Source organism: Carcharodon carcharias, chromosome 19 (assembly GCF_017639515.1).
Source record: "Carcharodon carcharias isolate sCarCar2 chromosome 19, sCarCar2.pri, whole genome shotgun sequence".
Taxonomy (NCBI): Eukaryota; Metazoa; Chordata; class Chondrichthyes; order Lamniformes; family Lamnidae; genus Carcharodon; species Carcharodon carcharias.
The window spans coordinates 96,649,134-96,666,821 of NC_054485.1; the positions used below are offsets into that span (position 1 = coordinate 96,649,134).

Below are 17,688 nucleotides of genomic sequence, written 5' to 3' on the forward strand. Positions count from 1 at the left end.
ATCATAGCTGATCATCCACCTCAACTCCACTTTCCCACCAGATCCCTTTGTTTCTTCAGTGCCCAGTAATCTTTCAGTCTCAGTCGTAAAGACATTCATCAGCTGATCGCCTAGAGCTCTCTGGTGTAGACTCACAAAGATTCACAACCCTCTGAGTGAAGAAATTTCTCCTCATCTCGGTCCTAAACGGCCGACCTCTTATCCTGAGACGCTACCCCCTGATTGTCCTGCCAGGGCAAATGGTCTCTCAGTATCTCTCCTGTCAAGCCCTGGAGAATTCAGTTAGATCACTGCTGATCTGCACTCCAATCCCATTTCACCGCCTCTGCACACTGGCAGACCGTATGGCCTCCTGTGTCCATTTTGTCCGACTGCGCGCAGTATAAATCACTATTACTTCAGGCTGAAGTTTTTAATGGTGAGATTAATTGTAATTATTTCTTTTGAAAGCCTTCTTGACAGCCTTATTAATAACCTTTCTGCCTGAGTTCCATTTGGGCACCTCGCTTCCCTGTTTTTAACTTGCATCCTCCTCACTAACCCTCTGATATTCCAACCCTTGTCCACAGTGAAGGATTTCCCCGGGAAATCAAATTACTTGTCAAATTATTTCATGGTCTAATAAACTTGACGTCACCTATTTTCAAAAGGAAACATTTGCAACTTCCTTAACCTCCCCTCATGTATTGCTCTCCTGTCAGGCTTGGTGCAAAAATCCATATCCTGTTTGGTGGAGTCCTTTCACCCTCCGCAATCACCAGACTTCAGAAGGCCCTGGTCACCCTGCTAATGCTGGGAGCAGAGTGCTGGCCCCACCAGTAATGGGGAGGGTGTAACGTCAAGTCACTTGTAGGTTATCAGTCAGTGAGATGTTTGGATCGCTGCTGCTTCCTTCGTTACTGCAGCCTCATTAATCTAATATATGTGGATCTTCCCAGCAAGCTGACCGACCCTGATTGATGCCACTCGCTTTTCAAATATTTCCCTCATCGGAGGAGAAACTTCAGCCCCCTTGGACTTGTTCTTCCGATCAGTCGGACCGTGTTGCTCAACCCTATTTACCTGCTTGTTACTTCACCTGCCCCTCCCCACCACCTCCCAGCCTTCAGGGAAAAGAGAGTTCCAGATTTGAACTACATTTTGTACGAAGGAGTGCATCTTGATATTGTCTTTGAACACCCTGGCTCTAATTTTAAGATAATGCCCCCCTCCCACCCCCAACCGGAGGTAAGAGTTTCTCTCTATCGATCCTGTCGTCTTCTTTGATCAATTTAAGCATCTTGAGCAGACCACCCATTTAATCTACTGTGTTAATACACAGTCGCATACAGGTTCTGGGGATCCACTTGACATCGGCTTATCTCAGACAGGGATAGCCCTCAGTGCCTCAAAGCCAGAATGGCGCTGGTACGGGGGTGGGTTTTGCTGGTGTGGAACATCAGCCTGGGTGGATCCTGGCCGGAAAGTAGCCCCCGCGTCAATCCAGCGCAATGACCTGAGCCCCAGCTCCATGGTGGGAATCTCGTCACGGGGGGAGGGAGGGGGGTGGGGGTGGGGGGTCGGGGGGGGGGAGCTTACCCAGGTCCTCAGTCTCACCCCGTAGGTGCACGGCAGCTGGGTCAGGCAGCGCCAAGGAACCAGACCCCAGTGCCAAGAGAGCAGACCTGACACGTGCCATTTGGCCCGTCACATCTGGGCTGGCTGTTTGAAAGAACGACCCAAAATACTTCAACTCCTCCCCGACTCTTTCCTCATCGTCCTGCAATTTTCTCTCTCAGTTTTGTGTTTTTTTTATCCAATTCCCATTCGAAAGGTCTGTCGAATCTGCTTCTACTGGCCTTTCAGGCAGTGCGTTCCAGATCACAACAACTCACTGCATTAAAAAAAACAAATTCTCTTCATCTCCCTCTTGGCTTTTTTGACAATAATCTTAGTTATCGAAATAGAAGCTGCAGGACCTCTCATGCGTCATGACTCTGGCCATCTGCAGCTTTATAAAAGCTAGACTTGGTGTTACCCAATGGCTGTTTCTTGCTGTCTCCTTGCAATGTGTCAACATGGGCCGGTGTGTGGAGCCTTGGCGTTAGCACTGGTCCTGCACCACGACCCTTCACCCTTCACCCCGCCTGTTTGGTGTGCCTTTCACTCCTCCCTTTCTCCCACCCACAGACTCTGATAAACTGGTGTGCCAAACCCGTGTGCAAAAATGATGGCAAGTGTGAGCAGGTGAACACAACTTTCCACTGCGAGTGCAAGATGGGCTGGTCGGGTCTTTACTGTGATGTGCCTAAGGTGTCCTGCGAGGTCGCTGCTGGAAAACGTGGTAAGGGGCTGAGACAGCTAAACCCCAGTTGTTTCTTCTCAATCTGCTGTGGGCTGTGGAATAATGGCATATTGCTGAAAAAAGACACATGAAGTCGAAGCTTTTCATCTTGCACTCATCAGGACAAATGCAATACTGCCAAATTCCAAAGGGAGCAACAATTTATACTGCATGAGAAAAGGGTGCTGGCTTTGTTGGCAAGTCGATTCTGGTTGGTTGAAGTGTTGCCATGGAGGATGCGCCAAGGAACTATTGCCCCCCACACTTTTGTTGTGCAATGCATGTCCAGGCATCGTGCCTTTTTTTTAAATTGAACAAAAGCGTGGGTGACGATAATCCCCTGCAGCATTCTCCATGGCAACAATTCAGCCAATCAGAGTCAACTTGCCAACCAGCCAGCACCCTTTCCTAATACAGTATAACTTGTTGCTCCCTTTGAAATTTGGTATTCTTGTGCCTGTCCTGATGAGTGCAAGACAGAGAACTTTGACAGCATGTCTCTTTTTTCAGCAATACTCAAGTTCTGTGCTACCAAGCGACAATGAATAATGACATTCTTGACACTGACCATGGTTTGTAGAGGAGGACAAGCAACATTAAATGGGCCTCTGAACAATCCTGAGACAGAAGATAAACAGGATCAATAGTGCTCGATCAGAAACAGGAAACTATAATGTCATTTTGTAGATGTATGAGGGACAGGACGGGGGATGGGGGTTGGGTGAGAGGTAGAGCGAGTAGGGACTGGGCCGGTGGTGTTGGGATTTTGGCATAAGAGAGATTGAATCATCCGGCACCACTCTGTCAGGCAGTACATTCCAAATCTTAACCATTTTTAAAAGTTCATTGGATGTGGGCATCACGGGCTAGGCCAGCATTTATTGCCCATCCCTAAATGGCCTCAGGGGGCATTTAAGAGCCAGACCCACATGTAAGCCAGACCAAGTAAGACCAGCAGATATCCTTCCCTAAAGGACATTAGTGAACCAGATGGGATTTTACAACAATCGGAAATGGTTTCATGGTCATCATTAGACTTTTAATTCCAGATTTTTATTGAATTCAAATTCCATCATCTGCCGTGGCAGGATTCCAACCTGGGTCCCCAGAGCATTACCCTGGATCCCTGGATTACTAGCCCAGTGACAATACCACCACACCATTGCTTCCCTGCTTCTGGCTCCTTTTCCAACCACCTTAAATCAGTCCTCTGGTTCTCACTCCTTCCATCAATGTTTCTGTCTATCTTCTCTGTCCAGACCCCTCATGATTTCGAACACCTCTATCAAATCTCCTCTCAACCTTCTCTTCCCTAAGGAGAACAACCCCAGCTTCTCCAACAGAGTAAGAGAGTAATAGGGTCAACTATAGCACAGAAGGAGGCCATTGGACTCATCACGTCCATGCCGGCTCTCTATCCACATAACTGAAATCTCTCACTCCCTGTGTTACAACCGATCCCTGGATGAGGTCCCCTGTGACCCCCAACAAGGAACCCCAAATTGTTAACTTCCCAATTGGAACCCCAATTTTGTTATGCTCCCGGGTGAGGAGAAATGAGCTGACTCCTCTTCTTTATTAAACCCCTTCAGTTGGCTGCAACAAGATTAATTTAAAAAGAATCCCTTCCCTCGTGGTTACCTTTTCCCAATCCAAATATATTAGGAGGAGCCAATTTAACCAGGTTTTCTTGAGTCAAAGAAAGAGTAAGTTTAGTTGTTGCTAAAAATCCGAGAAAAGAATAAATAAAAATGCTACACACATACACAAAAGATTAGAAATGAGAAGTTGAGTCCAAAAATAAAAGTTTTAAAAGATATACGTATCAGTCTTTGGCTTGTCCGTGAGGAATAGATGGTGAAATGTTGTGGCCGTTAAGTTGGGTGATTCTGGTAAAGCTGACTTTGGCAGCTGAGCAGTGGGTTTGGAGACACTTGATTCTGCAAATTAGCTGAAGAACCTGTTCTATTTCCATTTTGACTGTGGCTTTGCTGACTTGTGACTTGCCTCCAGCAACAGGGAGAGAAGAGATTTTTACCTGCAAGCTGTAGGGATGCCTAGTTGCTGTTCTTCTTCTGTGACCTTCACAGTACACACCAGAACTAACACACCAGAACTAGCATGCACACAGCAGGTTTGCAGCTGGTTTTTTAACCCCTTTTCTTGTGTATTCCTGGATGGGAAAACCAAACATGTCTTTCACCCAGAAACTGCTTTATTTCAACTCAGATCATTTCCACATCCTGAGATATAAGTCAACAGGAGATGCTTGCTGCTGAGATGGTAATCAGCCTCCATTATCTCCGCAATCACAGGAGAGTAAAGTTCAGTTTTTACATTGCATCTCTTCCTTTGACGTGTCTCGGTCTGAAGTAGGCCTTGACACTTTTTTAGGTGCGACGTTCTGTTCTCTCTGGGCTAGTCAGTTAAGTAAGGAATTTTCCAGCAAGTGGTTACATTCGCAGCCAGCTTTTGCTTGTCATTTTTTTTTCAAAAAACACACAACTTCCTTAAAAAAAGTTCAATATGCCTGTAAGTAATTTGGGTGTGATACGCTGTCACGACAGCTGGAACCATTCTCGTAAACCTCCACCTGTGATCTCACTAAAGCTTTCATAACCTTCCTAATGTGTGGTTCCCAGAATAGACACAAAATCCAAAGAAACATAACACGTCATAACTTCCTTCCTTTTGAACCACTGTTTATAAAGCCCAGGATTCCCTTTGCTTTATTAACTGTTTTCTCCACCTGCCCTGCCACATTCAACAGTTTATGCACCCCGGGTCCCTCTACTCCTGCACCCCCTTTAGAACTGTACCCTTTAGTTTATAATGCTCTTCATCATTTTTCCTACTAAAGTATATCACTTACTTTTCACGTGAGAAAGAATGGATATGGATATCTTTTTCCATTGCTTTACGTCTGTCAACAACAACTTATATTTATATAACGCTTTTAACGTCAGAAAACATTTCAGAGGAGAATATAAATCAAAATATGACACCAAGCCACATAAGGCAACATAAGGGCTGATGACCTGAAGCTTGGTCAAAGAGGAAAAGGAGGAAAGTGAGGTACAGAGGCTGAGGGGAATACCAGAGCCTGGGGCCTTAGAGCGATTAAAATCGTGGATGCTCAAGAATTACAGGAGTTCAGCTGTCTCGGAGGGCTTTGGGGCTTGATGAGATGAGAGAGAGATAGGGAGGGGTGAGGCCATGGAGGGATTTGAAAATGAGGATGGGAATTTTAAAATCAGTTTCTTCATCATTCATCACTTTTCCTTGCAAATGGATGGAGAGATGGATCCATAGATCGACACATGATTCTTTAACTTATCCACAGGCCTGCCTCCTGATGTATAGGCACATGCGCACAAATTAGCTGCTGCATGTCCTGCATTACAACAACGACTGCAGTTCAAAACAAAGGCACTTCATTGACTGTGGAGCACTTTGGAATGTCCTGAGATTGTGAAAGTCACTATTGAAATTCAATCTTTTAAGTAGCTCCATTAAAACCATGAGTGTCAGTGTGATAAGGATATGGTTACCCTCCGCTTTAATTAATAGGACTCAGTGCACTGTTCACTTGCAGGTGGCGCACTGCGTGATGTGAGGCTGGGTTTTGGGTGGGGGGTGTTCTCTCTAATTGTCTAAGCTGTTCCTTTCTCTCCACCAGGGGTGGCTGCCACACAGCTGTGCCAGCATGGCGGGCAGTGTATCAACGCAGGAAACTCTTATTACTGCCAGTGCCCTATTGGCTTTGAGGGCAGCCACTGCGAGACAGAGATCAACGAATGCCAGCCCGACCCCTGTCAGAATGGAGCCACCTGCCGCGACTTAATCGCAAAGTATTCCTGCCAGGTACTGGGTGCTTGCTCTCCTCCAAGGCAGAGCCGCGGATTTGGTCCGATTATTGAACGCCATTGTGCTGGCTCCCACGCTATCACCCCTGTGCTTGCTAACCTGCCTTGGCTCCCCAGTCTGGCAATGCCTCTGTTTTAAAATTCTCATCCTCGTGTTCAAACCCCTCCACGGTCTTGCCCCTTCCACCCCCACAGCTCTCTGAGATAGCTGCGTCCCTCTAATTCTGGCCTCTTGTGCAGCCAGGATTTTAATGGCTCCACCGCTGATGGTCGTACCGTCAGTTGCCTAGGCCCCAAGCTCTGGAATTCCCTCCCTACACCTCTCCGTGCTCTCTACCTCACTTTCCTCCTTTAAGGTGCTCCTTAAAAACTATCTCTTTGACCAAGCTGCCTTGGTGTCATGTTTTGATTTAGATGCTCCTGTGAAATGTTTTATTAACCTACCCCTTTGAGCAAGCTTTTGAGATCTGCCCTATGTGTTGAAGGCTATACTGGCCACAGAGGGCGTGCAACAAAGGTTCCCCACACTAATCCCAGGGATGTTCTATGAGGAGGGATTGAGGATACTGGGACTGTACCCTCTACAGTTTAGAAGAATGAGAGGTGATCTCTTTGAAGTGTACAAAATTCTTAGAGGGCTCGACAGGGTAGGTGCAAGAAGGATGTTTCCCCTGGCTGGGGGAGGATGGGGGTCTAGAACCAGGGGACACAGACTCTGAATAAGGGGTAGGCCATTTAGGACTGAGATGAGGAGGAATTTCTTCAGAGGGTGGTGAGTTTTTGGAATTGTCCACCCCAGAGGGCAGTGGAGGCTCAGTCATTGAGTGTGTTCAAAGCAGAGGTCGGTAGATTTCTAGGTACCAATGACACTAAGGGGTTAAGGGTTAGTGCGAGAAGATGGCTTTGAGGTAGAATACCTGGCATGATCTAGTTAAACGGTGGAGCAGGCTTGAGGGGCCAAATAGCCTACTATGTTCCTATGTTCCTATGTGTCTCAGTGTCAAATTTAGTTTGATAACACTCCTGTGAAGAGAGATGTTTTAAAGACGCTCTCTATATAAGTTGTTGTCTACAGAGTACAGCCTTGACATTGAGTTTAACAAACATTGAGCAACATCGCCATCAGCTGGTAGATAGGTGATGCTACATCACATTTCTGATTTCCCACTCCCCTAGCCCATTATCGCCAGGAAATTTCTCTCTGATTCTCTTAATTCTGATACGACCCTCGAATTTGCACCACTATAAAAAAAAAACCCCAAAAGATTTAAATTATACAATCAAAATTATTTTTGGTAAAGCAAGGAAATTTCAGCTCCATTTTCATCTCTTCACCATTGGTGGCCATGCCTTCAGCTGCCTTAGTCCAGATCTCTGGGATGCCCATCCCTGAACCTCCTTGACCAAGCCTCCCCTATCAAATCTGATGTGCACTGGCTTCCAGTCCATTCGCAGGTTCGTTTTAAAATCCTCACCCTTGTTTCCAAATCCCTCCATGGCCTCACCCATCCTTATCTCTGTAATTTTCCCCCAATTCCACACTCCTCTAATTCTGGCCTCTTGTGCAGCCCCAATTACAATGGCTCCACCATTGGTGGCCATGTCTTCAGCTGCTGAGATCCCAAACTCTGGAATAATCTCCCTACTCCCCTCCGCCTCGCAACCTCTCTTTCCTCATTTTAAGACGCTCCTTAAACCTACTTCTTTGACTAGCTTTTGGCCACATGCACTAATATCTCCTTTTGAGACTCGATGTCAAACTTTTTTTTTGAAAACATGCCTGTGAAGCATCCTGGTGGTGTTTAGTTGCATTAAGGAGGTGGTGGCGGTATTGTCATAGGACTGGTAATTCAGACACCCAGCGGAATGGTCTGGGGACCCCGGTTTGAATCCCACCCCAGAATATGGTGGAATTTGAATTCAATAAATATCTGGAATTAAATGTCTGATGATGACCATGAAACCATTGTTGATTGTCATTAAAACCCATCCCTTTAGGGAAGGAAATCTGCTGTCCTTACCTGGTCTGGCCTACATGTGACTCCAGACTGACAGCAATGCGGTTGACTCTTACAAATGTCCTCTGAACAAGGGCAATTAAGGATGGGCAATGAATGCTGGCCTAGTCAGCGACACCAACATCCCCAGGAGATAGCTGAAGAGATAGTGGAGGCATTAGTGGTGATCTTTCAGGAATCACTGAAGTCAGGGAGTGTCCCAGAAGACTGGAAAATCGCTAATGTAATCCCCCTGTTTAAGAAGGGAGTGAGGCAAAAGATGGGAAATTACAGGCCTCGGTCGTTGGTAAGATTTTAGAGTCCATTATTAAGGATGAGATTTCAGAATACTTGGAAATGCATGGTAAAATAGGGCAAAGTCAGCATGGTTTCATCAAGGGGAGGTCATGCCTGACAAATCTGTTAGAATTCTTTGAGGAGCTAATGAGTAGGTGCCAATGGATGTTATCTACTTGGACTTCCAGATGGCCTTTGACAAGGTGCCGCACAGGAGGCTACTCAGTAAGGTAAGAGCCCTTGGTGTTAGTAGCAAGGTACTAGCATGGAAAGAAGATTGGCTGTCTGGCAGGAGGCAGAGAGTGGGGATAAGGGGGTCCTTCTCAGGATGGTGGCCGGTGACTAGTGGAATTCCACAGGTGTCAGTGTTGGGACCACAACTTTTCACTTTATACATTAATGATCTAGATGAAGGAACTGAGGGCATTCTGGCCAAGTTTGCAGATGATACAAAGATAGGTGGAGGGACAGGTAGTATTTAGGAGGCGGGGAGGCTGCAGAAGGATTTGGACAGGTTAGGAGAATGGGCAAAGAAGTGGCAGATGGAATATAACGTGGGGAAATGTGAGGTTATGCACTTTGGTAGGAAGAATAGAGGCATAGACTATTTTCTAAATGGGGAGAGAATTCTTGGATGTCCTAGTCCAGGATTCTCTTAAGGTTAACTTGCAGGTTGAGTCAGTAGTTAGGAAGGCAAATGCAATGTTGGCATTTATTTCGAGAGGACTAGAATATAAAAGCAGGAATGTGCTGCTGAGGCTTTATAAGGCACTGGTCAGACCACATTTAGAATATTGTGAGCAATTTTGGGCCCTGTATCTCAGTAAGGATGTGCTGGCCCTGGAGAGGGTCCAGAGGAGGTTCACAAGAATGATCCCGGGAATGAAAGGCTTAACATATGAGGAACGTTTGAGGACTCTGGGTCTATACTCGATGGAGTTTAGAAGGATGAGGGGGGATCTGATTGAAACTTACAGAATACTGAAAGACCTGGACAGAGTGGACGTGGGGAAGATGTTTCCATTAGTAGGTGAGACTAGAATCCGAGGGCACAGCCTCAGAGTAAAGGGAAGACCTTTTAGAACAGAGATGAGGAGAAACTTCTTTAGCCAGAGAGTGGTGGATCTATGGAATTCATTGCCACAGAAGGCTGTGGAGACCAGGTCATTGAGTGTATTTAAGACCAAGATAGATAGGTTCTTGATTGGTAAGAGGATCAAAGGTTACGGGGAGAAGGCGGGAGAATGGGGTTGAGAAACTTATCAGCCATGATTAAATGGCGGAGCAGACTCAATGGGCCGATTGGCCTAATTTCTGCTCCTATGTCTTATGGTCTTATGAATGTTAAAAAAATTAAGACTATCAGATAAATACAAGTTTATTGTGGTGACGATATCCTGCTTACTCACATCCCTGTGAATTGCCTTGAGACAGTTCACTATATTAAAAGAGCTCGATAAATATGAGTTGTGATTGCGTATCCAAGAAGAAGACAGGTTTCTCCTGCTCATTCTTTCCAGCAAACCATCCCCGCAAACCTTTGTGCCTCTGTGTGAGCTTGCTACACCACACCAGACGCCCCCTGAACCTCATCGCATGGCCCTCTGTGTGGCTGTGCTGCGAGCTGTGAGGCTTGAGCCTTTCAGATCAATAAAGCCGCAGCTTCAGTCTGTGCTGAGTCACCTGGGTCACTGCAGGGACCTTTACAATCAGCTTCATTTGGGGAACAGCAGCCCGGCAGCTATTCTTGGCTCTACAGTGACTCCTGCTGGCTGGTGTGCACAGTGCGGAACTGGCTCTTATGCATACCCTCCACCCCCACAGCTCCTCAACCCCCAACCCTACTTCTCTCACTCTGATACCCCACCACCCACATTCCCCACCCTCGCTTTGCTCGCTCTGATACTCCCCATCCCCCGCCCTCGCTTTGCTTGCTCTGATACTCCCTATCCCCCACCCTTGCTTTGCTTGCTCTGATACTCTCCATCCCCCATCCTCGCTATGTTCGCTCTGATACTCCCCATGCCCCACCCTTGCTTTCCTTGCTCTGATACTCCCCATCCCCCACCCTCGCTCTGATAATCCCCATCCCCCACCCTCGCTTTGTTCGCTCTGATACTCCCCATCCCCCACCCTCACTTCGCTCCGATACTCCCCATCCCCCACTTTGCTTGCTGATAATCCCCATCCTCCACCCTCACTTTGCTCGCTCTGATACTCCCCATACCCCACCCTCACTTTGATACTCCCCATCCCCCACCCTCGTTTTGTTCGCTGATACTCCCCATCCCCCACTTTGCTCGCTATGATACTCCCCATCCCCCAACCTCGCTCTGATACTCCCCATCCCCCACCCTCGCCTCAGTCACTCTGATACTCCCCATCCTCCACCCTCGCTTTGATACTCCCCACCCTTGTTTCGCTCGCTGATAATCCCCATCCCCCACCCTCACTTTGCTTGCTCTGATAATCCCCATCCCCCACCCTCACTTTGCTCGCTCTGATACTCCCCATCCTCACTTTGCTCGCTCTGATACTCCCCATCCCTCACCCTTGCTCTGATACTCCCCATCCCCACCCTCGCTTTGCTCAGTCTGATACTCCCCATCCCCCAACCTCGCTTTGCTTGCTCTGATACTCCCTATCCCCCACCCTTGCTTTGCTTGCTCTGATACTCCCCATTCCCCACCCTCACTTTGCTCACTCTGATACTCCCCATCCCATACCATTGCTGATACTCCCCATCCCCCACCCTCGCTCTGATAATCCCCATCCCCCACCCTCGCTTTGTTCACTGATACTCCCTATCCCCCACCCTCACTTCGCTCTGATACTCCCCATCCCCCACTTTGCTTGCTGATAATCCCCATCCCCCACCCTCACTTTGCTTGCTCTGATAATCCTCATCCCCCACCCTCACTTTGCTCGCTCTGATACTCCCCATCCTCACTTTGCTCGCTCTGATACTCCCCATCCCTCACCCTTGCTCTGATACTCCCCATCCCCACCCTCGCTTTGCTCAGTCTGATACTCCCTATCCCCCACCCTTGCTTTGCTTGCTCTGATACTCCCCATCCCCCATCCTCGCTATGCCCGCTCTGATACTCCATCCCCCACCCTCGCTTTGCTTGCTCTGATACTCCCCATCCCCCATCCTCGCTATGCCCGCTCTGATACTCCATCCCCCACCCTCGCTTTGCTTGCTCTGATACTCCCCATCCCCCACCCTCGCTTTGCTTGCTCTGAAATTCCCCACCCCCCACCCTTGCTTTGCTCGCTCTGATACTCCCCATCCCCCACTCTCGCTCTGATACTCCCCATCCCTCTCCCTCGCTTTGCTTGCTCTGATACTTCCCATCCCTACCCTCGCTTTGCTCGCTCTGATACTCGCCATCCCCCACCCTCGCTCTGATACTCGCCATCCCCCACCCTCACTTTGCTCGCTCTGATACTCCCCATCCCCCACACTCACTTTGCTCACTCTGATACTCCCCATCCCATACCATTGCTCTGATACTCCCCATCCCCCACCCTCGCTCTGATAATCCCCATCCCCCACCCTCACTTTGCTCTGATACTCCCCATCCCCCACTTTGCTTGCTGATAATCCCCATCCTCCACCCTCACTTTGCTCGCTCTGATACTCCCCATCCCCCAACCACGCTCTGATACTCCCCATCCCCCACCCTCGCCTCAGTCACTCTGATATTCCCCATCCTCCACCCTCGCTTTGATACTCCCCACCCTCATTTCGCTTGCTCTGATAATCCCCATCCCCCACCCTCACTTTGCTTGCTCTGATAATCCCCATCCCCCACCCTCACTTTGCTCACTCTGATACTCCCCATCCTCACTTTGCTCGCTCTGATACTCGCCATCCCTCACCCTTGCTCTGATACTCCCCATCCCCACCCTCGCTTTGCTCGGTCTGATACTCCCCATCCCCCACCCTCGCTTTGCTTGCTCTGATACTCACCATCCCCCACCCTCGCTTTGCTCGCTCTGAAACTCCCCATCCCCTACCCTCGCTTTGCTTGCTCTGATACTCCCCATCCCCCATCCTCGCTTTGCTTGCTCTGATACTCCCCATCCCCCACCCTCGCTTTGCTCGCTCTGATACTCCCCATCCCCCACCCTCGCTTTGCTCGCTCTGATACTCCCCATCCCCCACCCTCGCTTTGCTCGCTCTGATACTCCCCATCCCCCACTCTCGCTCTGATACTCCCCATCCCCCTCCCTCGCTTTGCTTGCTCTGATACTTCCCATCCCCCACCCTCGCTTTGCTCGCTCTGATACTCCCCATCCCATACCCTTGCTCTGATACTCCCCATCCCCCACCCTTGCTCTGATAATCCCCATCCCCCACCCTCGCTTTGTTCGCTCTGACACTCCCCATCCCCCACCTCACTTCACTGTGATACTCCCCATCCCCCACTTTGCTTGCTGATACTCCCCATCCTCCACCCTCACTTTGCTCGCTTTGATACTCCCCATACCCCACCCTTACTTTGATACTCCACATCCCCCACCCTCGTTTCGCTCGCTCTGATACTCCCCATCCCACAACCTCGCTCTGATACTCCCCATCCCCCACCCTCGCCTCAGTCACTCTGATACTCCCCATCCTCCACCCTCGCTTTGCTTGCTGATACTCCCCACCCTCGTTTCGCTCGCTCTGATAATCCCCATCCCCCACTTTGCTTGCTCTGATAATCCCCATCCCCCACCCTCACTTTGCTCGCTCTGATACTCCCCATCCTCACTTTGCTCACTCTGATACTCCCCATCCCCCACCCTTGCTCTGATACTCCCCATCCCCACCCTCGCTTTGCTCAGTCTGATACTCCCCATTCCCCACCCTTGCTCTGATACTCCCCATCCCCACCCTCGCTTTGTTCGCTCTGAAACTCCCCATCCCCCAACCTCGCTTTGCTTGCTCTGAAACTCCCCATCCCCCACCCTTGCTCTGATACTCACCATCCCCAACCCTCGCTCTGATACTCCCCATCCCTCACCCTTGCTGATACTCCCCATCCCCACCCTCGCTTTGCTCAGTCTGATACTGCCCATCCCCCACTCTCGCTTTGCTTGCTCTGATACTCGCCATCCCCCACCCACGCTTCGCTCGCTCTGAAACTCCCCATCCCCCACCCTTGCTCTGACACTCCCCATCCCCCACCCTCGCTTCACTCGCTCTGATAATCCCCATCCCGCACCCTCGCTCTGATACTCCCCATCACCCACCCTCGCTTTGCTCACTCTGATACTCCTCGTCCCCCACTCTCGCTCTGATACTCCCCATCCCCCACCCTCACTTCACTCAGTCTGATGCCCCCCACCCATACTCCACCCTTTACTTCATTCACTCTCCTTGGCCAAAACAACCCACATCCCTGAGGGGGAGGCATTGCACTTCGACTCTCCCTGTGTTCATCATAATCAGGAGGAAATCACAGCTGGGAGTTTGTGTATATTCCCATCTTTCACTCCTGGAATTTCTTCAGGATCATTGAAGAAGGAAAGCTGGAGCCTCACTCTCGGGATTCACACATGAAGAATGGTCACTTGGGGAAGGTAGCTGAGGTCATTCAGGCACTTGATCCCAAAATGCCTCAATGCCAGTGACGCTCAATCCCAGTGACCCTCAGTCTCCTCTGACCCTCACATCACTCTGGCACCCAGAGATCCTCAGTCCTGGTGTCCCTCAGTTCTCTCTGACCCTCAGTCCCTTTGAACTCAATCCCTGTGACCCTCACAACCAATGATCCTCAGTCCTGGTGACCCTCAGCCCTCTCAGTTCTGGTGAATCTCAGTCCTGATGACCCACAGTCCCTGTAACCCTCAATCTCCTCAAACCCTCAGAGCATTCTAGCATTCAATGACCTTCAATCCCAGTGAACCTCAGTCACCCCAGACCCTCAGTCCTGAAGTCCATCAGTCCTGTTGACCCTCAGTCTCTTTGTCCTTGAGTCCTTCACCCTGGCGACCCTCGATCCTGTTAACCCCTCAGTCCTGTAGATCCCAAATTCTCCCAGAGGAACCTCCATTCCTTAGCCCCTCATCTCTTTCCTCAACACCAGCACCTTCCCCTTGCCTCCATTCCCCACCCACCCTCCAGAATCCGGTCTCCTCCAATTTTTTTCTGAATGTAATCCCTTTTGGGACCTCTGGAGGGGCAGAGGTGGAATACATTGGGTGGAAATGTCAGAATGTGGTGGAGAGTATATTGCCAGGATGTCTTGATATACCAGCTACTCAGCCCCGTGTGAGCAGCAGCCTCCTGCCCTGAGTTAATGCAGCAACGATTGACAGTGGTCTTTGTATGTTTACTCACAGTGCCTCCCTGGTTACCATGGCACTAACTGTTCCGAAGAGATTGATGAATGTCGCTCCCAGCCCTGTCAGAACGGTGGGACCTGCATCGACCTGCTCAGCGGTTACCAGTGTTCCTGTCTATATGGCACTCAGGGTAAGCACCGACCCAGAGGGGGAAAATGTGTCATCGGCAGGCAGAAGGGTCACCTCCCTGCCCCGTTGGTGTGAGGTAGAGAGAAAACAAGTAACAGAAACAGACCTTCCACTGATAGAACTGCTCCTCACACAGTCCACGCAGCGGCAACCTGCCTGGAGAATGCCCTGAGGGACACCCTCCCCCACAGTACCTGAGAGAGCCCCCTCCCCCACGGCGCCTGAGCGAGCCCCTCCCCCATGGCGCCTGAGGGAGCCCCTCCCCCACAGTACCTCAGGACCCCCTCACCCACAGCACCTGAGGAACGCCCCCTCCCCCACAGTGCCTGAGGGACCACCGCCCCCACAGTGCCTGAGGGAGCCCCTCCCCATCGTACCTGAGGGAGCCCCTCCCCCATAGCGCCTGTGGGACCCCCTCCCCCACAGTGCCTGAGGGACCACCGCCACCACAGTACCTGAGGGACCCCCTCCTCTATAGTACCTGAGGGACCCCATCCCCTACAGTGCCGGAGGGACACCCTCCCCTACAGTACCTGAGGGATCGCCACAGTACCTCAGGACCCGCTCCCCCACAGTACCTGAGAGACCCCCTCACCAACAGGGCCTGCGGGACTTTCTCTCCCAAACACAATGCGCAGTCTCCCCTATCATAGACTCAACCCCACCTATAGGCCCTCCCGGGGAAGACAGAAACTGCATTCAACTTCTCTGATGTTTGGATTGGATCACTGGATAGCCACTAGGAATTGGATCCCTGCCTAGTTGGATCTCCTGCTCTGGAATCCCACAGGATAAAGTCCATCCTTTCCCCTCCTGAGCCTGTATGTGGGCCCCAGTGTGAATTGTGGCTTTGAGAGTGGGGAGGAAGAGGGTGGGAGCGGGAAGGAAGCTGGTGGGAGCAGGGCAAGGGGGGAATGGCAGGGATGGGTGTGGGTGGGAGTGAGGAGGAAGGGGTTGGGAGCAGGAAGGGGTGGGAGCGGGGAGGAAAGGGGTGGGAGTGGGAAGAAAAGGGGTGGGAGCGGGAGGAAAGGGGTGGGAGCAGGGAGGAAAGGGGCGGGAGTGGCAAGGAGGTGGGTGGGAGTGGGAGGGAAGGGGGTGGGTGGGGAGGAAGGGATGGGGTGGGAGTGAATTCCTACCATGCCAGAAATGCGGGAACGCTGGGAAACGATTCAGAGTCCGGTTTGTCTCGCTGTGGGTTTCCTCCTCCCTGGATTGATAGGCCTATTTCTCGGCGTTAACCCCTCCACAGGTACGCAGTGCGAGCACAACATCGACGACTGTGCCTCCCCCGCAGCCGACCACCAGCCCAAGTGTTACCACGGGGCCCGATGCGTGGACAGGATCGGCGGCTACGCCTGCGAGTGCCGGGCCGGCTACGTGGGGGAGCGGTGTGAGGGTGATGTCAATGAGTGCCTCTCCAACCCGTGCGACAGCAGCGGGACCCAGAGCTGCGTACAGCTGGTCAACGCTTACCGCTGTGTGTGTAAGCCCGGATTCACAGGTCAGTGCCTCAAACCACCCTAAAGGTAGCGACCTTAGCAAATGCGTGAGGCTGTTCGGCCCCTCTCCCGCCTGCTACTCCATTCAGTGGGACCGTGGCCAATTGCCACTCCACTTCACCACCTTTCACTGACAATCTTTGACCCCCCCCCCACCCCCACCATTGCAGTGATGATGGAGTTGTGGTAATGTCACTGGGCTAACAATCTAGGGACACAGGCTGAGGCTCGAGGGACAGGGGTTCAAATCCCACAGGGATTTTGAATTCAATTAACTAATAATTTTGGAACATTAAAATAAAAGCTTATCAACCATTATTGATTGTTGAAGAAGCCCATCTGGTTCACCACTGCCCTTCCGGGGAAGGGAATCTGCCATCCTTACCTGGTCTGGCCGACATGTGACTCTAGACCCACAGCAATGTAGATAGCTCTAAATGGCCAAGTAAGCCATTCAGTTCAAGAGCAATCAGGGGCGGGTGACAAATGTTGGAATTGCCAGCGACACCCACATCCCACGAAAGAATAAAGTAAAAAGCACATGTGGTCCAAGGAGAAGGCTCACCACTAGCGTCAACTCGTGCAACCAAGGATGGCCAACCAGTGCCAGCCTTGCCATCAATGCCCTCGTCCAGTCCATGAATATTGGTGAAAAACTGATGCACCATTGGTTTTAGCAGCAAGTATTTAAAGCCGAGAGTCTAAACCTTTCCATCCCGACATCTCTCTCATATTCAACCCTGTCATTCACTAACTGCATTCATTCCCTTCATTGCAACAGTGGCCACACTTCGCATTTCATTGGCTGCGAAGCACTTTGGAACGGACTGAGTTTAGGAAAGGTGCTATATAAATGCAAGTTTTTTTTTTCACTTCATTTCTTCCTCCTCTGATTGTCTCCCCTCCTCTTCTGGAGGTACTGGGTCTTCCTGGGAAAACTCAATGAGTGGCAATTCTCCCAGTCCGGTGAAGGAAGATGAGCAATAGGAAGAGGCCATTCAGCCCCTCAAACCTGGTGCGCCATGTCATTGGATCATGACCTTAGCTCCATATCTCTCGATCCACTTGGGTCAACAATTCTGGCGTGCTCAGTCTTGAAGGTGGCTAACGGCCCATGGTATCTTTGTTGGAGAGAGTTCCAGATTTCCACTCCCCTCTGTGTGAACGTGTGCATCCTGAGTTCCCTCCTCAACCGGCCTGGCTCTGACTTTAAGATCATCCAGAGGTGAGGGATTTTA

General features: G+C 50.4%; 1 protein-coding gene across 3 annotated transcripts in view; it reads left to right on the plus strand.

The window, feature by feature from the left end:
- LOC121291134 (neurogenic locus notch homolog protein 1-like) overlaps positions 1-17,688 on the plus strand; it is a 138,748-nt gene that overhangs the window by 100,067 nt on the left and 20,993 nt on the right. For all 3 annotated transcript variants that reach the window (XM_041212213.1, XM_041212211.1, XM_041212212.1), the window contains 4 exons: positions 2,170-2,323; positions 6,003-6,187; positions 14,820-14,952; positions 16,201-16,452. In XM_041212213.1, coding sequence (XP_041068147.1) covers positions 2,170-2,323; positions 6,003-6,187; positions 14,820-14,952; positions 16,201-16,452 — 724 coding nt within the window. The remainder of the gene's footprint in view (positions 1-2,169; positions 2,324-6,002; positions 6,188-14,819; positions 14,953-16,200; positions 16,453-17,688) is intronic.